Source organism: Anabrus simplex, chromosome 14 (assembly GCF_040414725.1).
Source record: "Anabrus simplex isolate iqAnaSimp1 chromosome 14, ASM4041472v1, whole genome shotgun sequence".
In the NCBI taxonomy this organism is placed as follows: domain Eukaryota; kingdom Metazoa; phylum Arthropoda; class Insecta; order Orthoptera; family Tettigoniidae; genus Anabrus; species Anabrus simplex.
Genome location: NC_090278.1, coordinates 61,693,894 through 61,721,531, shown reverse-complemented (window position 1 = coordinate 61,721,531; position 27,638 = coordinate 61,693,894). Strand labels below are relative to the sequence as shown.

Here is a 27,638-nt window from a genome sequence, read left to right as displayed (position 1 = left end):
TAAAATTGACTCTCACCAACACCAAATCAAAAGTGAAGTTTAGGGGTGAAACATCAGAGACATTTGAAATAAAAACTGGGCTACGGCAGGGAGATGGGCTCTTACCACTATTATTTAACTGTGCTCTAGAAATGGTAATGAGGGAATGGTTTAGGAAAAATCCCCCCAAAATAAAGATTGGCCGAAAAATCAAAACAAATTGCCTGGGTTTTGCTGACGATTTAGCATTACTAGCAGTGGACATGAAAGAAGCAAAAACCCAGATAATAGAACTTCAAAGCATTGCAAATAAAATTGGCCTCAAAATATTATTTGAAAAAACAGAAATTATGCCGCAAAAACCAACACAGCTAACAGAAGTCACCATAAATGGTAATAAAATCAAAATAGTAACTCCATTTAAATATCTTGGAGAAGTAATAACACATAACCTAAATGAAAAAAATCTCAATCCAAATAAGAACAAATAGATTAGCTAAAGCACAAAAATTAACATGGGATATCTACAAAACGAAATGTCTATCAATAAATACAAAAATAAAACACTACAACACAGTTATAAAACCAGAAGCTACATATGCAGCAGAAACACTCTTTTACCTGAATAAAAAATCAAAGACTGACAAACTTCAGAAAATTGAAAGGAGGATTGGAAGAACCTGCATCAACAAAAAATACCAGAAAGATGGACAGTGACGGTTAATACCTAACAAAGTCGTGTACAAAGAGCTAGAACCCATTACAGATACTATGTGTAAGAGGAGACTGGGATTCTTTGGACATATCATGAGGGTGCTGGATTCGAGACTTCTGAAACAACTAGTACAACACAATCTCGTCTCAAAAAATACCACAACAGGATGTAAATGGATCAGAGAAGTACGAGAAGATCTGAAGGAAATAGACCTTACAACAGAAGACACCACAAATAAGATAAAATTGAATACAAAACTCAAGAATACAAACCTCCGCTTTACCCTTACACAAAACAAACCAACAACACGCACATTTTCAACTGAGGAAAGGGCACGAAGATCGGAGCGTCTGAAGAAGTACTGGGAGGACCGCAAAGCCTGAACAATCCCTTCAAAGACCTGAACGACGGACTGACTAAAGTGATCCTATGTGGTCATAAAAGAAGAAGAAGAAGAACCAAGGAAAGGTGAAAAAAAAAAAAAAAAAAAAAAAAAAAATGAAGTATTAGCATACTTTTTTGGTATCTGTCAGCGCACATTCCTACATCTTTCTCTGAATAATGTCTTCTAAACCTGCTACCTAAAAATTTCAGGAAAAGAAAGAAAAATACATCATCTACAATATTTTGAAATCCTGTGTTTGAAACTCGGCGAGGATAACACGATGTGTCAGTTTAATACAACATTCTGGTATGGGCTAGATTAAATTTGTTACTTTCATTGACCTGTCTGAGTCTCATCCTTGGCTTTGACAATATGAAAGTGACCGAGGTATGAGCGATGGTAGAAATACCATGCAGCCAGTCCCTGTAATGAATGGTGTGAAAATGTTGCTCACAGGGTCGGTTGGTGCATGCATTTCGGTGGGCTTGGCAGACTGATATGTAATAGCAACTTTTGGCTCAGAGAGAAGAGCAAGGGGAAACTACCTCACTCCTTATGTCCCTAGTACGCCTCTTCAGTGACGCCTAGGCCATCTATGACAGCTGTTGGCGGTGCTTTTGAGGATTAAACCAGACTTCGGACTGAATACCCAACATACAACATAGACATATATCACTAAAATAAGCAAAAGCGACCAAAACAATAAAAACGGTCGAAATATGCATTTATATGCAACATAAAATTGCTTTAAACGGAGTCCGGGATCCATCATTCACACTTATTTTTCAGATTTCGGGTAAGATTACCTCAGAAAGAAATATGACTTTTCCTTTAACATCCGAACCTTAGTGATGGCATTCTTCAATTTAGAAACGGGAAGTCATAAAGGAGAAAGGATTTGGAAAACAATCATCAAACACCGTATTTATTCAATTACAAGCCAACCCCCAGGAAAAAAGAAACAGAGTTTTTTAATAAATAATTTAATGAAGCACACAAAACATAGGGAATGAATTTTCTTCCATTTAGTTGTTTAGTCAGTCATCGCCAACCGATAATCCAGGATTCATCATAATTTATACCTTTGTCGCTGTCTTCAAAGAGTTCCGAAGGGCAGCAGTTAATAATAATAATAATAATAATAATAATAATAATAATAATAATAATAATAATAATCGTATGGCCTCAGCTACCGTGTGCAGACATTTCAAGTTGACACCATCTGGCTGTCTGCTCGTCAATTTCGACGTTCCGTTTTACTCTAGGCCCACTAGATGGCAGACCGAGTAAACCGAAACTCTCTTGGGCGTCTGTGGCTGAGATTTAATGAATTTTGTCGGGTAAACACCAAATGTGTCACCAGAGAACTTTTACATGCCGACATCATACGACATGGAGTGTCGAATGGACCTTTTTCCGCCCTTCAAAAATCCGACTACCTCTGCCAGGTTTGAACCCGCTATCTTGGGATCCGAAGGCCGACACTCTACCACTGATCCACAGAGGCAGCTAGGGCAGCAGATTAAAAATTTTAACAGAAGAGATATTTTTTGGATATTTCCAACCGTTTCCTTAAAAGTCCTTCCAAATCCATTAGGAAATTCGCACAGCAAACTGACGTCTCTATCTTCACAGTGCATAGAGCAGTAAGAAAAAAGCAAAATCTGCTGCGAACTGTTAAGTCTATAACAACAATTTGGCTTACAATGAACTCCTCTTCAAGTTGCTTTGTTACTGGCTTTGTTAATAGTCTATCTTTGAGTAACATATTGTTACAGAAACATTGTGCTTTTAATCTCTAGATTCACTTCATTGCACAATCTGATGATGATGATGATGATGTTTGTTGTTTAAATGGACCTAATAGCTAGATGATGCAACGAAAGAGAACGATAATTAAAACTTCAAAACGTATCCACCGACTAAAATATAAAATGACCATGAATCCAAAACAATCAGTGAATCCAATTCACAATGTTTTTTCTGAGATGATACTTGTTATAAAAACGGGTGAAAAATTTCAGGTCACCAGCATCTCATAATGGTAATAATCACTGGTAAAGTGGAACAATGGTGTTCATCCTATAGTCGTACTAATCACAGGTAACTCAGACTCATGGTGATTCATGCATGGTGGTACTAATCACAGACAATGTAGACCCATGGTATGTCACACATAATGGCACCACTCACAGGTAACACAAACCCATCGTGTTCCTCACCTAGGTGTACTAATCATGGGCGCCGGTTTTTCTGTGGTGTTCCTCACTCAGTGGAAGTAATCACAAGCCAGGTATACTCATGGTGACGCTCAAATAGTGGTACTAATCATAGGCAACGTATACCCATAGTGTTTCTCATTAAGTGGTACTTCTCATAGGAAATGCAGGCCCATTCTGAAAACAGTGCAACCGAACAGTGGAATACACACAATGACACCTATCACAAGCAACATCCAGACCCGTAGCAGTTCTCACATAATGGCACAGTTCCCATGTAACGTAGACCCACGATTTTCTTTGCAAGGTGGTACCAGTCGCAAGAAACATCGACCCATGGTGTTTTGCACGTAATGGTACTAATCTCAAGTAGTCTCATGGTTCTAATGTCATCATCCCATGGTCGCCTCTTACGACAGGCAGGGGATACCGTAGGTGTATTCTTGTCTGCCTCCCCCATCCACAGGGGGTGTTGCAAAATCTCTTGAGCTGTCCGATCACATCTGACCCTGAGCAGACATTGGTGCCACCCAAACAGTGCATTCAAACAGGCTGCAGCTGCACTTCTATAACACACTGTACAGTTCAATCTCGATTCATCGTTTTTGGCAGAATTGCATAAAAACCTGACAGATGTGGGAAAATTATGTGGAAAATACCAGCCATAAATCAACTACAAGGATAATACTTAAAAATAAAAGCACACATAATAATAATAACACGTGTCCTCATCCTGAGGTGGTGCAGCTCTTTTCAGGCACACCCTCATTGGAGGTGAGCTGCATGTACCATTTCAACCACATACCAACCCTCCTACCATTCTTAAATTTCTGGCAGTACCGGGAATCGAACCCGGGCCCCCGAGGATGGCAGCTAATAACACTAACTGCTACACTATGGAGGCGGACACACACAATTATAGGAGCACTTGAAACACGAATGATAAAACATATTACAGTACACATTTTATACTTTCACACTTCTTGCAAAAAATAGTTACTTTCTTTCATCATCTCTTTAAAAAATTCTTACCAGATGTTGCTTTTTAGACCTGATTATATTTCACGCAAAAGAGACTGGTGATTTTTTACAAGTGTTTTATGGCACTCCAACGCAGGTAGGTCTTATGGTGATGACTGGTTAGGAAAGGTCTAGGAGTGGGAAGGAAGCAGCCATGACCTTAATGAAGGTACAGCCCCAACATTTGCCTGGTGTGAAAATGGGAAACCACAGAAAACCATCTTATATACTGGGCGAGTTGGCCGTGTGGTTGGGGGCGCGCAGCTGTGAATTTGCATCCGGAAGATAGTGGGTTCGGTAGCCCTGAAGGTGGTTTTCCGTGGTTTCCCATTTCCACACCAGGCAAATACTGGGGCTGTACCTTAACTAAGGCCATGGCCGTTTCCTTCCCACTCCTAGTCCTTTCCTATCCCATCGTCGCCATAAGACCTATCTGTGACGGTGAAGCGTAACGCAGATTCTTCAAGAAACTCTGATAAAAGTTTTACCAGGTTTGCGACAGATACATGGCACAGCTCGGATGATGTCACAGTGGTTAGACATACAGGTCAAAAAAGTTTGATACCGGTACCCGGTTTGCAATAGATTCCACGTGGTGCAGCTCGGACGATGACACAGCATTGGATACAACTCTACTCGAAATTACATCAGATAACAGCAGGAGTGAGAAGGTGAGAGTGTATATCGATATGATGATCAATAGGGGTTTAGAGTTAGTAGCAACCGAAATTAATGAATGATAGATCCAGGGAAAACAATACCTTAAAAAATGAGAAATAGGTTTTTAAACCCAGAATGTACTGGATATATTCTCAGGACTGTAAATTATTAACAACAGATATGGGAAAGCAACAGTTCCAGGATTGATCAATGGAGGTTCCACTGTATATGTATTAAAATCAAATAATAACTATCTTTCTATGTGACTTTGTCCCCTTGCATTTTTCTTTTTCCTTTTCATTACTTAGAATACCTACTTGAGGGCCTCTCCAGCCTCTCCCAGCTGGTAGTGCAAAGCTGCCAGCTTACGGTAGCCTCCTGTGTTGTCCGATTGGAGTTTGGTGGTTGTACGAATATCTGAGATGGCAGACATCGTGTCCCCTAGAGCTGTATGGCAGTCGGCCCGCAACTCTCGCAGCCATGACGCCCATGGACACACCTGTAATCAAAATGTATAATAAAAAGTACACCAGCATAGTCACAAACTAGTGATCACATTGAAGGAAAAACAACTGGAAGTGATTGCAAGTTTATTTAAGAACAGTACTCAAAAAACACATACACCAATCAAATATAAACACTTGGTAGGACCGGACTCGCGCTTCTAGTATGATTGGGTAGGGCTGTTAGGAGTGAGGAGAGCCAGCCATTACATACTTCCAATCGCTTTGTCAGCGATGCTCACGATGTCAGCGCAACAAGTGCCTGTAAAGTGTGTTACAGATGGGTCCCTCGCCTTTTGACCGAAAATCAGAAGTTGAGACGTCTGAGAGGTCTGTCAGAGGCTTACAGCAAGGTGATGCATATTTGAGTTGGATCATCACCTGCGACGAAACAAGGGTCCACCATTACACTCCCTAATCCAAACAAGCCAGTAAGGAGTGGCGGAGGAAAGGGGAGGCAGCCGTAGTGACAGCTACGACTCTGCTGTCAGCTGGCAAGGTTCTTTCAACTGTTTTTTTTTTTTGACCGGAGAGGTATTTTGCTCATTAGTTTATTGCATGAGCAACACACAATCAATGCTGCTTACTATTAAGAGCTATTAAACGAGGTGAGGGATGTATATCGCTGCAAAAGATAAGACCAACCGATCTGATGCGTGATCCTCCTCCACAACAATTCCAGGCCCCGTACTGCAGCTCTAATGGTCTCCAAACTACAGAAAATGAACTGGACTCAATTTGATCATCCTCCTTACAGCCCGGACCTTTCGCCCTGTGATTTCCATTTGTTTAGATCACTTAAAGAAGCTCTACGAGGGCAACAATTTGAAGAATGACAAGGGAGTGGAGGAATCTGTGCACAATGAGTGCAACCAGCTTCATTCTACGATGCTGCTATAAATTTTTTAAAAACTTCCTTCTTGCTGGGAAAAATGAGACTGCCTACTACACAGACTGAAGTAGTTGGCCATGTAAGAAGGATGAGTGCAGCAGGACTGCAAAAAGGGAACATGAAAGAGAAGTAAAAGGAAAAAGACCCGTGGGCAGACCCAGAGAAAAATGGATCGATCTGGAGAAGAAAGTTGTCGAAGAGAGAGGACAAGATTGGGGAGAGAACAGTGGTTCATGAACAGATAAAAATAGAGGGGCCACCACACCTGGGCAACTGGAGATGATGATGAGTGTAAATAATAGAGAATGTACAAAATTTATTCGAAATAGCATGTGTTTACATTTCTGGATTGGAATGTAAGAGCAAGTGATTTAGATCTCAGTTCAGTCAGCTGGTAACATCAAGTTACATTCCAGGTATTATGAGAGGTGCACTAAACATTAATGTAAGTAAGACAACATGAAGGTGAATGGCTTTTATGGATGTTTAAAGACCATAGTATGGGTTATCAAGTCAGTAAGGACCATTTCGAAAGTAACGTGCTCGTTACAACAGGCACATAAAATAGAGCTGTATAATGTTCCCTAGCAGCTTTTCTTGTGTGCTCCGTATGTAGCCATTAACAAAGGTCAATGGAGAAAGTAATAACGAATAATAATTTTAAAAACCATAACTCTCACGGAAAACACACTTGTGAAACCCTGTTTCAAATTAAAAACTGTCCCTGTGATGGATATTATGGAAGTATCAGTTGGCGTATCCAATTCAGAGGACGATAATATCAACCTTCAAGTCAGGAGTGATCTAATTGAAAACAGCCCTGCAGCCAGTTTTGCCCTGCCAAGAACATGAACTATCCTCAATAGGATTCGGACTGACCATAGAATCTATGCTGAATAACTCCTTGAAGGTGTGACTATGGTGCTCCCTCGCAGTCAGTTCAACACATTGTATTTGAATGTGATAGAAGTGTATATCAGGGAAACTGGTTCAATTTCCTATTGACAACACCTGCAGAATTAGAACGGACAGGCAATTTAAACTAAGATATAAACCTGCCTTGTCATGTGCCCATGTAAATTCGTCAATATTAATGTGTATATTTATCTTACATGCCTATAAATAAATAAATAAATAAATAAATAAATAAATAAATAAATAAATAAATAAACAAACAAACACCAAAAAGTAAACCTTTCCTAGCTATTATAATGTAAGAATCAGCCTTACCTCTATTATCCTAGTGATGACATCAATAGCAGCAGGATAGTCCTGTCTCCTGTATAAGTCTTGAGCCAGCTCAATGTCCTCTTTAACAGGGCCTATCCTGCTGTAACTCAACATCGCTTCTTCATTGTACGGGTTCAACTGCAGCTGGAAATTAAAATACATGTTCTTGGTTTCAGGATTATTTCTACAAATGTAGCACAAAACTTGTTATACTCATCTCCTCCACTGCTGTTCCCAGCATATTTTCAAAAAATTAAACAAACAACCTACAGATAATGAGAATATGATCAGTGCAAGAATTTCTACACTTCCCAGCTCCCTCCACAAGCTCATGTCTCGTAAGCCTGGAGTGGAGAGCACTGGATCCCAGCTTTCATTTACTTGACCCAGAAACCAACTCTTCTCTTCTGCCCATCCTCCTCTGGTCACCTGTTCTCTTTCAAACCTTATTTTATTAGGTTTGTAAGGCCCACTTTTATTGGCCTTCCACTTTCCTTAGATTCTTTGCAGGGCAGACACACTTCCTTTCTCCTATGATTACTGTTATAATGAAATGAAATGGCATGTGGCCTCTTGAGAGGCCTGGTGCAGGTCTTTTGATTTGACGCCCATAAGCAACCTGCGCGTGGTGGTGGTGGTGGTGGTGGTGGTGGTGGTGGTGGTGGTGGTGGTGGTGGTGGTGGTGGTGGTGGTGGTGGTGGTGGTGGTGGTGGTGGTGGTGGTGGTGGTGGTGGTGGTGGTGGTGGTGGTGGTGGTGGTGGTGGTGGTGGTGGTGGTGGTGGTGGTGGTGGTGGTGGTGGTGGTGGTGGTGGTGGTGGTGGTGGTGGTGGTGGTGGTGGTGGTGGTGGTGGTGGTGGTGGTGGTGGTGGTGGTGGTGGTGGTGGTGGTGGTGGTGGTGGTGGTGGTGGTGGTGGTGGTGGTGGTGGTGGTGGTGGTGGTGGTGGTGGTGGTGGTGGTGGTGGTGGTGGTGGTGGTGGTGGTGGTGGTGGTGGTGGTGGTGGTGGTGGTGGTGGTGGTGGTGGTGGTGGTGGTGGTGGTGGTGGTGGTGGTGGTGGTGGTGGTGGTGGTGGTGGTGGTGGTGGTGGTGGTGGTGGTGGTGGTGGTGGTGGTGGTGGTGGTGGTGGTGGTGGTGGTGGTGGTGGTGGTGGTGGTGGTGGTGGTGGTGGTGGTGGTGGTGGTGGTGGTGGTGGTGGTGGTGGTGGTGGTGGTGGTGGTGGTGGTGGTGGTGGTGGTGGTGGTGGTGGTGGTGGTGGTGGTGGTGGTGGTGGTGGTGGTGGTGGTGGTGGTGGTGGTGGTGGTGGTGGTGGTGGTGGTGGTGGTGGTGGTGGTGGTGGTGGTGGTGGTGGTGGTGGTGGTGGTGGTGGTGGTGGTGGTGGTGGTGGTGGTGGTGGTGGTGGTGGTGGTGGTGGTGGTGGTGGTGGTGGTGGTGGTGGTGGTGGTGGTGGTGGTGGTGGTGGTGGTGGTGGTGGTGGTGGTGGTGGTGAAATTATGAGGAAGACTGCACATACACCCAGTCCCCGTGCCAGGGGAATGAACTAATTATGGTTAAACTTCCCGACTCTGTCGGGAATCGAGCCCAGGACCCCTGTGACCAAAGGCCAGCATGCCAACCATTTTGCCATGGAGAAGAAAGGAGAAGGTGATTATCAGCGCCCGGATTGTGATGACGTCACCATTTAACTGGCACATCGTACACACTGCTAACTTACACACAAATCGTGATCATGGCCCCTGATTACAGAAATGCATATTTAGTAAGTAATTTTTAGTCATATTTTGCCTTTTAGCATGTTTCCACATCAAACCACTTTGTCCTATCTTTGTCTTTACACTACCAGTTCTTAACAATTCAAAATTTTGAGGTTACACTCTCCTAGCAAGTTTGCATTTTTAGGAAGGTAAAAATTGCAAAAATGATGTGAAATACCAAAAGTACATGAGAGGAGAGATCCTTCCTTTCTGATTGCTAAGAACCCACCAATCCACCTCTCGAAGTATTCCTTCCTGTACAGAAAAATTAAATTCGACACTAGACAATCTGTACTATACTGTGTGGCCATTTCCTCTGTTGTTGTTATTGGCTGCATGGACATGCCTATTGTCTCCGATAGAGCTCGCACCATGTCTCGTCCACTGCTACCACATTCTGTAAAAATAATGAACCACTGAGTTAGAAAGTGATTTGTCACAACGTAGTTACACTCTACGCGAGGCGATCTGGGTGATTTCCAACAAAAGAGTAGCATGACGAAAATGTTGCAAAGTTTGGGCTGGGAAAACTTGGGAGAGAGGAGACGAGACGAGCTGTTCGACTGAGTGGTACATTCCGGGCTGTCATGGAATGACATTAGTAAACATATACGTGATGATGCTTGTTGTTCAAAGGGGCCTAACATCTAAGGTCTTTTTGACAGTAGGAAAGATCACAATATGAAGATAAAGTTGGAATTCAAGACGGCAAATTGGGTAAATATTCCTTTATAGAAAGGGGAGTTAGGGATTGGAATAATTTACCAAGTGAGATGTTGAATTGCCAAATTCTTTGGAATTATTTAAGAAAAGATTAGGACAGGGAATCTGCCACCTGGGCAACTGCCCTAAATGCAGATCAGTGGTGAATGATTGATTGAATTGATTGATTAAGGAACAGTGCAAGTCACTGTAGAGTGTGTACAAGAGACCTGCAAATGAAAGTTAGCGGAACTCAATTTTCACTTGCCAGACTCCCTTTGCTTGCCCCCACCAGAATGGTCTTGTCATTAGCTGGACCTAACCAACCCAGCCCAATGGTCGTCACTAACCGGGTACTGTCACAGAGGATACTAGAAGCCCGTGGTCTGCTTCATGACTCTAATCTGGGGCTTACATCCCCAGACCCCCTTTGCTAGTCCCCAGCCTAACAGTCCTGTCACTAACCAATCAATACCAATTTTCTTGTCACTAACCAGACCTAACCAATCAAGCCCAATAGTCTTGTCACTAACCAGACTTAACCAGTCCAGACCAACAGTCTTGTCACTAACCAGACCTAACCAATCAAGCCCAATAGTCTTGTTACTAACCAGACCTAACCAATCCAGACCAACAGTCTTGTCAAAAACCAGACCTAACCAATCCACTATATATTATATACTATATATATACTATATATTTCCTTTTTCAGAATCAACGCACTATGACGTCATGTGAGCTGTGTCATGCTTCATTCTTTACCACTCTTTTGCGAACTAACCAATTTCAAAAAAGTTTATTTGGTAACTTATGGTAGAACATGATTTTTTTTTTTTAATTCTGCAAGATATATCCAGTTTTCTCCATGTACTTTCCACACACACACACGCACACGCACACGCACACGCATGCACGCGCGCGCGCTAGATACAAAATTCAAAACTGTTCTTACCACTGTTTCCAGATCACCCCTTGCTTCATCAAAATGAGCAAGTTTCATATGAACCAATCCTCGCTGAAGTCTTGCCTGAAAAGTAAAAAGGAAAGAACATCAGAACAGTTTTTGAACAAGTCCCTAATATACAACAGCTGATCAGATGCACACAGTTTGTGTGCCTTATGCTTACTTGAAAAAACCTGTAATGCATTTACTGTGTAGTGCAAACACTAAACTGCTAATTCTAAAGGAAATACATCCAGGAGAGAACCATTAAAGCTGGCCTAGGTTTATATATGGCTGCTGCCTTATGCTATCCTAAAAATGGTGTGAAACCTATTTTGCGCCATTAAAAAATAAAAACAAGTTTTCAGACATGCGAGTAGGAGGAAAAATATATTTCCTTTTTAAGAATCAAGCATAAAATGTCCATGACAGGGACCTAAATTAACATTAAGAGACCCTCTACTATGAGCAGCAAGGCCACACGATTTCAAGAAGGCACATTTCAAACTCATCTTGAAAGGTATAATTTGAGACTAATTCAGACATACCTATTCAGAAAAACAGTATGTTCATTATGCTCATTAAGAACCCTAAGATAGTTTTCAAGGACCAAAATATGAGAAATGATAATAAACAAAAGATAGCAACAACAGGAACAGTAAGGTTAAATAAAGCACCCGTAGGGGAAGTGCAGCATGTCATTGACCTGACCAGGGTGGGGGAGATTGACATAATGGAGGGACAACAAAAGAGCGACGGATTTTTGAGCACCTCGGAGTGTACGGTGGAATGGTGACAAAGCAGGACTTCATTAAGGTAAGTTACAAATTTCAGATTCACAGATGTTTAGACAGAGAAAAACATAAATATTTCCAAATATTGAATGCGACTTGATAGAATCTGATGATTTTCTAACAACCCTTACCATTCACACGGCGGGCCATGCCCGAAAACAAGAATATCCCACATAGATCCTATGTCAGGGTTGCCCGACATGATTTTCATCCCTATATAACACCTTTGTCAGGTTACGCATGCATGAAATACAAGTACAGTAAGCCACTGCCATGTTTCAATGACAATTAGAAGCCATGTATACCTATAATATCTTTGAAATCTCTTTGAAAACAGATGTTGTTTAGCAACGTGGCGTCGTTCGAGCAGCATGTGAAAGAAATAGCCAGACTTTTATATGAAAGTGACGTTGATTTTAGTGATAGTAAGAGTGATTAAGTGGTGAGGAAGATATGGCGGAACGAGATTGTGTTGGTGAGTTGAGTGATGAAGATCCCAATAATCAGAAAGGTATGCTAAATTGCAGTGCTGGTACCTCTACTGATGCCTGGAGGGAATACCGTGACACGGACCTGGACTTCAAAAGAACCCCATTCACAGGTACGTCAAGTTAGAAGCCAGCGCAAGGGACTAAACCTAAGAGTGAACTTGCTTTTTACAATTATTCATGACTGACGAGTTATTGTCGGAAATTGTATGCGAGACTAACCGGTATGCCAGTGTAAACATTCAAAAGGTTACGCCCCTCAGACATGAGTCTATATGGAGGTCTTCCTGAATTCAAAGCATTTTTAGTTGTAATCCTAAATAGGGCAATGAACAGTAAGCCTGAATTATGATGTGAGACAGTGTTTTTCTGCAATACTTGTAGGAAAAAGCCTGGATTACACCCCGGCGAGTGCTTTGAAAGGATCCACACAATGCACAATTACAGATAAAAAGTGACTGTCTGAGATAATTTCAGGCTTAAAAATGCTGAACATTGCACCCGGATATTGCATTATACTTTATATTATATTTATGTTGTGTTTGCTTTAGTTAATTTTTATAACTACGCTGCCCATATGTTTGTGCTGTCTCTTATCCCTCTGCAAGCAGGTTCTTAAATGGAGCTGGAGAGGCAGGAGTGTTCAGCAAAAAAAAGGAGCGCTAAGGGTTAAGAACGAAACATGTCATTCTTTGTTTAATAGTATGGTATGTTATAGTACAATATTTATATTGAAATTGTGTGTTTGGCAGACTGGCAAGCTTTTAAGTTTACATTTTATGTACAACTGGTACAAGTTAAAAAGGACTGGAGAAATAATACAACCTGTCTCACAAATGTTTGTATTGTGATCTTATCAGTAGCATCGTTAACTTTTACAAATTGACAGTAAATTACCAAATTCTTTGCAACCAAGTAAACTTACCGCTGTGAAGTCTGGCTTCAGTTCTATGACAGTGTCCAGATCGGTAAGCCCGAGTTTTGCCTTTCCCAAGGCCAGGTACACGGTGGCACGTTTGAAATACGTTAGGTAATTCCGTGGATCTCCCTCTACAATACAAGAGAACACTGATCAGCAACATTACTTTCAGCACACAAAGCTAATATAATAACAGAACGAAGCAATGACCAAAAGAATACAAATTAACAAGAAGTTATGGATTAAATCTTATCACAAAAGATGTAATAATATCAAGTTGTATATAGCAGTGGTGTATGCAGGGATCAAGATGTGGGCTACCACTAGATTTAGGTTACCCTTTTTCGATAGTTGGTTTAGTGAACGTCGAGCCCTAAGCGTTCTGAGCTGCAGCCAATAGCCAACAGAGTATCTTGCTGTTTCACAAGCTACTGCCCTGGCCTATGTTGCTGTCAATAACCAACACCTGATCAGTGGAGATGGTAGCCTAAGGTTTAGCAAATTAAAGTCGTCTTTATGGCAAAATGGTCTGATGGGCCCAGTATAATTCTCAGAATCAACTCCCTCATACTGTTAACTCCCCTGGCTTGGGGACTGGGTGTTCATCACATCTTCACCATTCATTTCATCCTCAATACGTCACCACCAAGCCTGTACAGATGCCAGGTGCTATTATTATTATTATTATTAAATTAAGATTTTGAATTTTACGGCATTACCAGCAGTCGTACCCATCATTCACTGGTTTATTAGCTTCCATGCGAGATGAATGGTGGTATCCAACCCTTCATCACAGGACCTATTTCCAAAAAACCAAAGAGAAAACTAAACCCAAAAGATGATATTTTAGCGGATCTACTTATAAAAGGTAAACTATATTACTCCTATACCAGCAGCCCTGCAGTGTCTTCCTATAAGAATGTAGAAGCAAAAGGGGGCAAAATACCAACACTCTATTATCTATGTAATTAAGTCAGAAGTATGAGGTGAGGAACGCATGTGTCAATTTGGAAATTTTGGAGAACTTGGAGTCTTTGAGTTATCTCTCCTGCATTAGCAGTGGTGATCTGACGGACCGAAGACTAGCACACCCATCCTTCCGGTCCGCGCACCTATTGGGCATTCAACAGCAAGCCATGCAAGGTGAGGCGAGGGGAGAGGGATGCAGTGCTTGGGGTGCAACATCTCTCTCTGATGCCTTGTACTCAGGAATGAGAGCGACGTTTTATCTCAGTTTTGTAAATGGAACAATGTGCCAGATGTTACAATATAATGTGCTTTAGATTTGAGGTTAGAGCTTCACTCATAGCCTTGGTAGCCCTCAGTACACGCCACTGGTATATAGACAGATAGGAACATGAAAAGAAACGCACAATACAATAAACATGGTGTAGGAAGATAATGATGTTGATGATGTTTGTTGTTTAAAGGGGGCCTAACATCTAGGTCATCGGCCCCTAATGGTACGAAATGAAATGACAAATTAAAAGCCCAAAAACATCCACTGACCACAATTCAAAACGTGAGGATGAAGAATGAATGAATGGATATGAATTTAAAACGATCAGTGGAACCGACCCACAGTGCCTCACATGCACAGAAGGTGGCATAGAACAACAGTAGTACTGACCAAGGGACTGCTTCTATAGCACAATACTGAATCCATGATACTTGCAAGCGAAAGGGGTCCAAAATCCAAGTCGCGGCCTCTCACAATGGTAGTTATCGCTAGGAAAGTAGAACCATGGCATTTGTCAGGCAACGCAAACCTGTGGTGTTCATCACAGAAGTGTACTAACCACAGGGACTCTTACTATCCCGTGGTGTTCCTCAAATAGTGGGTACTAATCATAGCCAAGCCAGAACCATGGGTTCCCTCATCCCATGGTGTCGCTCATATAGTGCTACTAATCACAGGTACTGTAAAAGCCGTCGCGCTCTCGTTTACTACTAATCACAAACCTATTTGGTACCTAACATAGTGGTGCTACGCGCAAGTAAAAGCGACCCATGGTGTTCCCCGCGTGGTGGTACTAATCACAAGTAGTTTCATGGTTCTAATTTAATCATCCCTTGTTCGCCCCTTTTAGTTGCCTCTTACGACAGGCAGGGGATACCGTGGGTGAATTCTTCGTCTGCGCCTTCACCCACAGGGGGTGGTGTAGAAAGAGAGAGCAAAAGAAAGATAACATGAAACCACAAAAGGACAAGGACAATCTTCATTTCTTCATACAGTTCTTCTGCTTGGTGTTGTCCCACAAGTGCACAGCCCACTCTTCAGGTCCTTAAACGCCGTTCTGCAGTTACGGAGATTGTTTGGTCTCAAGCCAACAGCCGTCACATGATCTTTTTCCACACAGCCAGCACATTTTTGGTCGTCCAGGTGGACGTACATTAATGGCAAAGTGGAAGGCGAGATTGGCAATAGTGCAAGGTGCTACTTGTAGAACATGGCCGTACAATCAGAGATGCCTTTCCAGCATTTTCTTCATAAATGGTGCGATGCCCATTTGCTGACAAATTGTATCAATTCCTTATGTGGTCGATTAAGGAGCATCACCATGACTTGAAATTGGTGTTCAGCGTTTTGGTTGGATGTTCGGCATTCAGCACCATAAAGTACTATGGCACGTTTTCCAATAGATAGGCTCTCCCCTCATCAATCCCAGTTCTTCTCAGCTCCTGAAGAACATATCACTGCTAACCAGTTTCATCAGAAGGACATCCTGACAGACCTTCAGTCTTGGTGTGGGAAGTGTAGGATAAGAGGAAAGTCATACAAACTCAGGAAAAGCAATGGGACAAAACTGGATTTATTCAATCCTCTTCTACTTCATGATGATGATTGTTGTTTAAAGGGGCCAGCATCTAGGTAATCAGCCCCTAATGGTACGAAATGTAATGAAAATTTAAAATTCCAGAATTCATTCACTGACCAGAATGCAAAACTTGATGATGAAGAATGAATGGATGTATATGAATGTAAAATAATCATCAGATCCAACTCAATATTAAAAGTTAAAAATAATTCCAAAATCAGTCCGCTAACTAGTATTCAAAAAGACAATGACGAACAATGATAATGAACTTAAAACAATCAGTGGTTCTGACCCGCAAGGCCCCACCTTCCCAGAAACCAACTTGAAACAACGGTATATACTGGTCAAGAAGCTGCATTCAAAGCACAATCCTGAATTAATGATATTTGTTGTCTAAAGGGGTAAAAAAAAAATCCAGGTCACCTGCCCCTCATAATGGCACTTGCCGCTAGTAAAGTAGATCCATGGCATTTCTCATGTAGCGGTACTAATCATAAGTATCGTACACTCACGGTGTTCCTCACATTGTGGTACTACTCATAGGCAACACAGACCAACGGTGTCGCTCATGTTGTTGTTGAGTCATCAGTCCATAGCCTGGTTTGATGCAGCTCTCCATGCCAGCCTATCCTGTGCTAACCTTTTCATTTCCACATAACTACTGCATCCTACATCTGCTCTAATCTGCTTGTCATATTCATACCTTGGTCTACCCCTACCGTTCTTACCACCTACACATCCCTCAAAAACCAACTGAACAAGTCCTGGGTGTCTTCTTCTCGTCAAATTTAGCAGAATCGATCTTTTCTCGCCAATTCGATTCAGTATCTCTTCATTTGTGATTCGATCTATCCATCTCACCTTCAGCATTCTTCTGTAACACCACATTTCAAAAGCTTCTATACACTTTCTTTCTGAGCTAGTTATCGTCCATGTTTCACTTTCATACAATGCCACGCTCCACACAAAAGTCTTCAAAAACATCTTTCTAATTTCTATATCAATGTTTGAAGTGAGCAAATTTCTTTTCTTAAGAAAGCTCTTCCTTGCTTGTGCTAGTCTGCATTTTATGTCCCCCTTACTTCTGCCATCGTTAGTTATTTTACTACCCAAGTAACTTCCTTTAAGATTTCATTTCCTAATCTAATATTACCTGCATCACCTGCCTTCATTCAACTGCACTCCATTACTTTTGTTTTGGACTTATTTATTTTCATCTTGTACTCCTTACCCAAGACTTCGTCCATACCATTCAGCAGCATCTTGAGATCTTCTGCAGTCTCAGATAAAATAACAATGTCATCGGCAAATCTCAAGGTTTTCATTTCCTCTCCTTGGTTTGATTCCCTTTCCAAATTCCTCTTTGATTTCCTTTACTGCCTGTTCTATGTAAACATTGAAAAGGAGGGAGGACAAACTGTAGCCTTGCCTCACTCCTTTCTGGATTGCTGCTTCTTTTTCAAAGCCCTCAATTCTTACCACTGCACACTGATTTTTATACAGATTGTAGGTAATTCTTCGTTCTCAGTATCTGATCCCAATCACCTTCAGAATCTTAAATAGCTTGGTCCAATCAACATTATCGAATGCCTTTTCTAGATCTACAAATGCCATGTACGTGGGCTTGCCCTCCTTGATTCGATCCTCTAAGATCGGACATAAAGTCAGGATACAGTGGTACTAATCACAGGCAACACTCACACCCGTGGTGTTCCTTGAAACGCAGACCCACGATGTCCACAATCACAGGTAATCTCATGGTTCAAAATTCAAAATCCCTTTGTCGTCCGGTTTAGTTGCCTCCTACGACAGGCAGGGTATACCGTGGGTGTATTCTTCATCTGCGCCCACCCTACCCAGAGGGGGTTCTACTTCACTTCCCATTTCCAATTCTCTCCTAGCACGGGTTATGAATCAAGGACCTCCACCATTGTCTGTCTCTCCACCACTCTCTTCTCCATATGCTCCTCCAATGTATCCATCCATTCCTTCCGAGGCCTTCCTTCAGGTCTCTTTCCTGTTGGTTCTTCTTGTTGTCTTGCTTTTCTCTACGTTGATCCTGAACCCCCATTGTTCAATCCTTCTATTCCAAGGTGCCCACTAGTAACCAAATCTGTTTTCCCTGGGATATTTCCATTTTCCCTGCATTAAATTTAGTGGGACATGATTAGAGGCACCTGTTTATAGTGAAAATTTTTGCCTAAATTAGTCATTAAAAAAAAAAGCTATCCTGGCATATTTTTTGCCATTTTTATTTTATTTTGTCGATAATTTCTTGCAAAGTTGTACAGAACTATTTTAATCCTCCCAGTCAATACTATATATTTTTATGTCCAATTAAGACGAAAGTTCACACATAAATAGACATGTTTCGAACCGGCATTGGGAAGACTCCACTTCCTTGCAGCAACACGTCTTGTATCTTGATTGCGGAAGCAAGTCAGTCGAGAGCTGGACTCCATAATCAGAGAACACGAGTGATACAAGTGGGCTACGTAACACAGGTGGTTTGGAACACAAAAACTAAGCCAACAGTATACAGATACAAAAAGCACTGAAACAGAAAGACTTCAACCTCAAGACTGTTTTAACGATCAACATTTCAGTTTTTCAACTTTCATTATGCTTTTTAAAAAACTTTTTAACTAACATTTCATTTTGTGTGTTTCCTATGTTTTTAATTCATCATACATGTCTTACCAAAAATGATCCAATGGCGGGTTGAAACATGTCTATGTGTGAACTATCGTCTTAATTAGACATAAAAATATATAGTATTGATTAGGAGGATCAAAATAGTTTTGTACAATTTTGTAAGAAATTTGACTGTCAATATGAATTCAACAATGAGATGCATAGTCTGTAATTCGTAGTTAATTTTGCTAAATTTTATTTCCACTTCTAAGTAGTAAAAGCTAAATCAAAAGATAGTTGATGGCATATTTTATTTTTTTGCAATTATTTTTTACAGAAGTAAAAGAAACATGAGAGTTATGCTTTTGCTGAAAACACATATTACATAAAATAGCAAATCATGGATGTTTGGAAAAAATTTAGTCTACGTACATGATTTATAAATCGTGTCTCAAAAAGACAGAGATACCATGAGTCCCATACTACTGAGAGTGAGGGGAGTTGTTCTCCCATATTACAATACGTTGAAAATAACCTCTCCATATCAACTTCACTGACTGGGATATATAAAGCCTGACTGCAGCTTCCATAAAGTGTCCATATTCTGGTTTCAGGGACACGAGAATGGCAGTCGCATCAATACATTTACCTGCTGTACATGAGCTATCAACTAGATCCCTAATAACTGTGCATGGTTCAGGATACTCTGATGTTCAAAGTTGTCGTACGATGGGAAATTGCTTTATTAGATGAGAAACTTAATCATTTCCTAAACAACCTCTCATTATGCCTCTTGGATTAAAGAGTGATTGCACACAATATCATCAATTGTTTCACTATTGTGCTTAAAGGTTTCACATTTTCAGCCGAATTTGCAAAATTTTGACAATATTTTGAGACTTTGTGCTCTGCGAAAAAAGGCGCCTCTAGACTTGATACATAAGAGTGATGCTTGAGTATGTTTACCACACTCTTGAATCATCATCTAGAAACGTATTTTTACACAAACACTTACAATAGCATAAAGAACTTGAAATACTGTAAATGTATTATAAGTCAAACAAGCTACATCTTATTATGAAGTGACAAGCTGTGAAGTGGGTAATTAGTAGGACTCGGAAGTTGAGGACCTATAAATTGCCTTTAAAAAAAACATGTAAAAAGACCTAAAAATATTCAAAAGAGGACCTAAGAACTGACAGAAAAGGACGAAAAAATGCAATCCAAATTCATGTTTTAATTACGAGGGTATTCCCAAAAATAAGGTATCCTTTTTTTAAAATAAAATAATACAGAACTCTGTTCATGTGGCAGTTGGTTACAACATTGTGAAGTGTTTTTCCTGTGCTCGTATATAAACATACAAATGCCGCACTGAGGCACTCGGTCTTGGCTTGGCAGCCATTGCGAATGGAGCTCCCGATGGATGTTGCCGCCAAGAGCAAAGTGCGCGCAGTTATTCGGTTTTCGAATGCAAAAGGTACTGAACCGATTGAAATCCACCGCCAATTGACGGAAATGTATGGTGAGTCGTGCATGGATGTCAAAAATGTTTGTAAGTGGTGTACAGAGTTTGCAGCCGGTCAGACTGAAATTCACGATGAACGAATAAAGGAGCGGGAGAGGACAGGAATTGTGCCGGCTGCTGAAGCCTGTCGCACTCCTCTGAGGCAATGATTAATGACTGACAGATGAAATGAAATGATATTATATTGGAGAGTGTTGCTGGAATGAAAGATGAAAGGGAAAACTGGAGTACCTGGAGAAAAACCTGTCCTGTCTCCGCTTTGTCCAGCACAAATCTCACATGGAGTGACCGGGGATTAAACCACGGAACCCAGCGGTGAGAGGCCGGTACACTGCCACCTGAGCCATGGAGGCCAGCTATCTAAGATAAAATTCTAACAGAATTTAATTGTATAAAGTCCACCTGTTTAACACACGTTTGCCATTTGATAAATGGTCTGGCTAAAAAGCTACACAGGACATGTTTCAACATAGCCCAGAGGTCATCGTCAGCTAAAAATAACGCAAAGATGAAAGACATATACAAAAACAGTGATACAGAAAAAACTTGAGATAAAATACAATCAACAAATGCAATGAAAATCTATGTTTAAAATGTTCATAGTTTCATTCTTGGACAAATTTAATTGAAACAGGTGTGGGTCCAACCGTATTTAACACAACTGTTGGTTGGCTGGAGGAATACTTTAAACTTGTGAAAACTGTGTAAATGTTGTTCTATTTGTCATGCTTCTGGAAACGGAGTGAAGTTTTAAAACCCGTAAAATTTCTTCATGGAGAATACAAGCATAGCCAGGATCTGAAAGTGAAACTAAAAAACAGAGTATGAGAACGATAAAACATTAATTGTAATGGTTAGCCAGCGCGAATCCCGTTGGTGGAAAAAATGTCACCATCAGAATGTTGCATACCAAAACCCTGAATTAAATTCCAAACCTCAACCGCAGTGCTCATATGGAGTGAGAGCATATGACGCTGTTGACTCGTCCTTCGGATGGGGACATAAAGCTTTGAGCAGACCCCTTGGTGTTATTCAACAGGAGTAGGCTACATGCCGACACTGGGTTTCACCATTATCATCATCCCACAACCAGACGCACCGATCAGCTATGGGCATCAAACAGAAAGACCTGCACCAGGCAACCAAACATGTCCTCGGACACTCGCAGCACTAACAGCCATACAATAATTAAATAATAAATAAAATAATTTCTTAATTTTAAAAAATCACTTCCAGTATGAGGCCTATATATTTATACAAGCCAAAAGCATGGATTAAATTCCATACCTCTCCACAGTGCTCATATGGAGTGAGGGCATAAGACGCTGCTGATAGTGATTCGTCCATCAGATAGGCATGTACAGCCTTGAGCAGACCCCCTGGTGCTATTTGACAGGAATAGCCTACATGCTGGGACCGGGTATCACCCTCTCCCTTCCTACTACCACATATCACGTCATTCTTTTCATCTCATTTTACTCCTCTGAAGAGGTTAGTGTCAGAAAGGACATCCGGTTTTAAAAACTCACTACAAAGATTCATCTCACTTCATACCCGACCCCATAGAGAAATGGGATAAGGATTGGACATACACTTCTATTACAATCTCATATTCACACAAGCATTTATGGAGTGTAGAATTCCATTTAAGTCACTACCATTCAATTGTTGGAGGTCGATTTCTGATTCAAAGTCACAGAAAGCCTGGGTTTTCTTTAAAACTTAACGTGCCAGGCCAGTGGCTCAGATGGTTGAGGCACTGGCCTTCTGATCCCAACTTGGCAGGTTTAATCCTGGCTCAGTCTGATGGTATTTGAAGGTGCTCAAATACATCACCCTCGTGTCAGAACATTTACTGGCATGTAAAAGAACTCCTGCGGGGCCAAATTCTGGCACCTTGGAAACCGTCAAAAAGTAGTTAGTGGAAAAATCAACATTATTATTATTATTATTATTATTATTATTATTATTATCATCAAAACACCAAGCGAGTTTGAAAACAACACTTCTGAATATTTTTTTATGCAAGATGGGGTACTATTCTACAGGGTCTCACAAAATATTACCTGTCCCCAGGAATGCCATCCAGAACACGCAACCTCTCCATTTTTGGAGGTTTGGTCTGTGTTTAAATCTTGTGGATTACTTTGTCATAAGTCAACTTCATAAGATGGTCTACCTTAACAGGCCGGGCTGAGTGGCTCAGACGGTTAAGGCGCTGGCCTTCTAACCCCAACTTGGCAGGTTCGATCCTGGCTCAGTCCGGTGGTATTTGAAGGTGCTCAAATACGACAGCCTCGTGCCGGTAGATTTACTGGCACGTAAAAGAACTCCTGCGGGACTAAATTCCGGCACCTCGGCGTTTCTGAAGACCGTAAAAGTAGTTAGTGGGACGTAAAGCAATTATTATTATTATTATTATTATTACTACCTTAACAGTACTATCTGAGATGGTGAATACCATTAGAAAAGATTATACGTAATTGTTGGGTTCGGCTTCCCAAGAAATAGTAAGCAGCTACAACAGACAAACGCAGGCAGTGCCAGCATAAGGTTCTGTCAGCAAATATTGGGTCGTATATATTGAGCCAGGCAACATGCGTATGACAAGTACAATTTTGAAATTACTGTGAAAATTAAAAACAATTTTTCACTTTGGCATTAATGTTAACCTTTGAAATGTTTTATTCCCATTTCATATATATAATCTTACATCAAAAGGAAAAGAACAAGAGCTTCAAAAGTCTTAAATTTTCTTCTGAATGAAATGAGGTGGTCAAGTTCCAGTAAATTGATATTTAGGAAAAAAGGCCTAGTTATTATATTAGATAAAAACGGATTATTTCACAGGCAAAGCGGCATAACTTTACAAAGAGGGCCGCAAGAATTAGTAACACGAGCCATCACTAGGTGGCGCACGGGAGTTGACTGTCCCGCAAGAATTAGTAACACGAGCCACCACTAGGTGGCGCACGGGAGTTGACTGTCCCACTAGTAGGGCTTAGAGGGAGTGCCGAAAGGAACAGCAATGCCGCCAACTGTTGGTTTCATATGGCTATACTAGTTTTCTTGCCGTGCAGACAGTATGCGCCGCAGCAATAGAAGAGAGCCTCTCGAAGGGAGTGTGGCCCTAAAGGGACCACTGTTCTCATGACAGATTGGCCTGGATGTGCATTTTATTTCACGCCATAAGCCTCGAGATTAAAGGAGGAATTGACACTTTTAAAATTTCGTAGGTTATGATTTTCATTTCCGTGCTGACGTATAACTAATATAATAGAGTTTGAGGGATGTTCCACCATTCAACGCATTGTAAAATATATCAAATTTATTGGGCAAAGGCCGGTCTCAACTCCCTTGGAGTCATCATCAGTTCTTGCTGAATATCAAATCAAGGGGAATCTGATAATCATCATTAGGGATGCCTACATACAATTTGATATTCAACAAGAACTGATGATGACTCCAAGGGATTTACAACGAAGTTTTTTATTTTCCACCTTGTCGATACACTAAATTGCTTAAGGCAACTTATTGATTAAAAGTAGTACATGTTTTGTATATTATTAACATCTTCAGCCACATAACACTGTTTAGATGAATTTTTTTTCTAGTTGCATTACGTCGCACCGACACAGGTAGGTCTTATGGTGACAATGGGACAGAAGAGGGCTAGGAGTGGGAAGGAATCGACCGTGGCCTTAATTAAGGTACAGCCCCAGCATTTGCCTGGTATGAAAATGGGAAACCACGGAAAATATGAAAAATTCATATACAGTAGAGTCTCGATTATCCGACTTAAACGGGACCTGGAGTACGTCGGATCACAGAAAATGTCGGATAATACGGAATAACTTTGAAAATGAACTAAAACAAACAGGAAGGCTATACTGTATTATGTACTATGTTTTAGGGGACTCTATTTATTGACTTATTAATTCAATTGTACAGTAGAAGCAGTACTGTTTTCTTACTACGCCTGTAACCAGGTGCAGACGTCTTGGCTTGGGCTGCAAGAGTTTTGATGTCAGCATCTTGAAATTCAGCCCAGTCTCAACACAATTAAAAATCTGATCACCGGTTGAGCCTTCAGCAAGAATTATTTCTTGAAATTGTCTTTTAAATTTCATAACATCATCGGATTTAGCAGACAGTTTTTCTCCACAGATATTAAGCTGCCCAATATCGTACCGTTTATTCCACCGATCAAGCCACGCAGCACTAACAGTAAAATTAGGGTCTCTTTAGTAAACTCCTTCTGGATATACACCGCCATTTCTTGCAGAATGGGGCCAGATATTGATAAGCCCTTTTCCTGGTTTTTAGTGAACCAAAGAAATAGTGCTTCACTTACTTTTTCGTACTCACATTTTTCATTGTTTTTTCTAATTTTCAATGCATCACTTGTTGCTCCCGTAGAGCACCACTTTTCAATTTATTCCCTCGTATGTTTCCAGTCTCCCACTGTAACACGTCCAAAACCATAATCTGAAGCCATTTTTTGGAGAGTTTCCCCTTTGGCCAGTCTCTTTAACCCACTCTACTTGTCTTCCACAGAAACAATCACTTTCTTACGTTTACTCGCCATACTCACAGAGGATATGCAAACTACTGTATAACATCCGCACCCAACCAATACTACATTGAACAATCCTACCGTATGACTGCCAGTGCTTGTCCCACAGTCGCACCCTCCACACCCCGTGTCCCAGAATTGCATCCACCTAAAGTTCAAATTAAGACTACCAGTGTCGGATAACACGGAGTGTCGGATAAGCGAACGTCGGTTGAGCAAAACTCTACTGTAATGACAAAAGTATCAATGCTTTAGAGGAAGTGTCCTTAAAATTAAAGCATTCATACTTTGTCATTATATGAATTTTTCATCTAAACAATGTTATGTGGCTGAAGATGTTAATAATATACAAAACAGTACCACTTTTAACCACTAAGTTGCCTTAAGCAATTTAGTGTATCGACAAGATGGAAAATAAAAAAATACTTAGTTGTGAATCTGTGCAATTGTGAAAGTGCGATACGGACCATGAAGCTGATTTTATGAAATGACTCCAAGGGAGTTGAAACCGGCCTTCGCCCAATAAATTTAATATATTTTACAATGTGTTGAATGGTGGAACATCCCTCCAACTCTATTATATTAATTTTATACTTCACTGGCCACTTCATAATATTTTTCTTCTGCAAAGGTTGGTAACAAAATCTCGGCCTTATCCTAGGTGTCAATGACGTCATCCTGTTCCATACGGGAACCAATCACCGTTATAAGCAATGGACTATGACGTCAAAAACAGTGTTTTTGGTTATAAAAGTAAATCTAGGGGTGGGTGGGTTGATCCCTGGCAAGCATATTGAACACATCCACAATCATTTTTAGGTGAGAATAGCAGCATTTAAAGTAACATGTCATGTAATAATCCTTGCGGCCCTCTTTGTAAATTTCTACCAGCAAAGCAGAGCAGCCAAGGACATTTGGACATTTATTACAAAAGTAAACAAAAAAATTAAAATGGGTTGTCCAGATGGTTATGATTAACAAACGGATCCTTCTCAAGGTCACGTTGCTTTATCATCCATCAACATCTCAATCGACGGAAGTGATCGCAGAACTTACCGACTGCAGCATGAAAATGAGAGAGAGCATCTTGAAGCTGGCCACGACTGAGCAATTCTCGACCAAGGTCCAAGTGCTTATTTACTTCTGCTTGTGATGTACTGAGACTAACTATAAAAAAAAAAAAAAGAAACGAGAGACATTACTTCAAATTATGTCATTATAACATTAACATTTTCAAGGTAAACGTGGGTGAATTGAAAATGAAAGAAATAACATGCAACCAAACACACAAGGGCAAATAGATAAAATCCTATAGTTTAATAAATACCCAGTTTATATAATCAGAATTGACGATACAGTTATCACTAAAATTTTACTGAAGAATTAGAGTTAATCTCCACTATACACAAAATATTTGGAAATGTCAAAAGAATACAGAACTGAAAGTTAACATTTCTGAATACTCATAACAATGTCAAATAATATATTTTTAAAAAAACCTATAGAATGTACACATTATGCTATAACCAAAAGTCAACAGGTCACAAAAATCATAAGATACAATTTATTTGACAATATAAATAAATTAAATTTTAGGTTAAGTCATTATCTTCAATGTGCTCACCGTCGAATAAACCATCTAAAATGAGAAAGAGCATCCATGCAGAAACTATTTTAGATGACAACACCGGTTGTAAACATTCCATTTTCAATTTTGACGAAGCAATTCCAACAAACAACAAAGCTCCAACAACACCGACGTTCACAGACTATCATTCGCATCATACAAAGACACGATACAAAGGCTCCATGACAATCGTGGTGATCGTGGTCTTCTTTCATTGGCTGAACACGATGCGCCTTCACAACGTTTTGGATTTTTTTGTTGTAGTATGTTGCGCTATCTATCGAACGTTTGCGCACATCCAGTATAACGTTCTAAATTTTCCCAAAGATGGCACTTGACAACAGTGAGGAATCGAAGCGGCAACGTTCATAAATTCACACGCAACTTAGTTGTAAAATGAAAACTGTAAAATGTAAACACATTAACAGTGGCGTGCACCAACGTTGCTTTCCTTAAGGCCGGTCTCCACTGATTAACTTTTAACACCAACATGTTAAATTTAACATGTTACAATTGACATGTATATTGTGTTTGTGTCTTCCAATTGACTGCATGTTAACTCAGGTTAACACTTTTAACATGTTGGCGTGTTTTCCGCTCCAAGTGAAAAACATGTCAAGTCAATTCGTTGTTCGTGAGATGTTTGGCACAGCTTCGGCAACTTCCTTGCCATTTCCATGTCAACTGATAGCCAAACGACGTGCTTCTCGTGAAGTAGCATTATAGTTACAACACTCCGCAACACTCATTCTCTTTGTTATAAGCTACAAATACAGTACCAGTACCGGTACGCGTACGCGTGTCGTTCTGTCTGCACTATACTAACATTTATAGTCAGAAATGGAGTGGAGCAGGATTCCTTTGGTCTTAATTAATGATATAATAGAAAGGCCTTGTTTGTGGGATGTCTCATCAAAGGAATACAGAGATAAAGCGAAGAAAGCCAACATTTTCCAGGAACTCTGTATTATAATTATTCCCGCGAGTGCATCCTAAAAAACCTAGCGCACCTCCGCTCCCAGTACAGTCGAGTATTGCAAAACCTCAGAAAAAGTCTGAAGTCGGGGGGCGGGAACGGACGAAGGTTATCCTTTTTAGTGTTTTGCTTTTGAAGCAATGAGCAGGATGAGGGGAGAAAATGTGTCTAATAAAACTGCATTTGTATATCATAACAAGAAGCAACAGTGGCAATAACAAAGGCCAAATCTTTTCCATCTGAGTCCATTGTCCTTGTTTGAAAATACTAGACACCACCT

The 27,638-nt window shown here is 40.7% G+C and overlaps 1 protein-coding gene across 1 annotated transcript in view; it reads right to left on the bottom strand.

The window, feature by feature from the left end:
• The window catches only part of P58IPK (dnaJ homolog subfamily C member P58IPK), a 66,098-nt gene extending 39,540 nt beyond the window's left edge, over positions 1-26,558 (bottom strand). The window contains exons 1-6 of the mRNA XM_067158052.2: positions 26,380-26,558; positions 25,812-25,922; positions 13,205-13,329; positions 11,007-11,081; positions 7,604-7,747; positions 5,296-5,477 (exon numbers count right to left, since the gene is read on the bottom strand). Coding sequence (XP_067014153.1) covers positions 5,296-5,477; positions 7,604-7,747; positions 11,007-11,081; positions 13,205-13,329; positions 25,812-25,922; positions 26,380-26,461 — 719 coding nt within the window. The 5' untranslated portion in view covers positions 26,462-26,558. The remainder of the gene's footprint in view (positions 1-5,295; positions 5,478-7,603; positions 7,748-11,006; positions 11,082-13,204; positions 13,330-25,811; positions 25,923-26,379) is intronic.
• Positions 26,559-27,638: the final 1,080 nt, after the last annotated feature.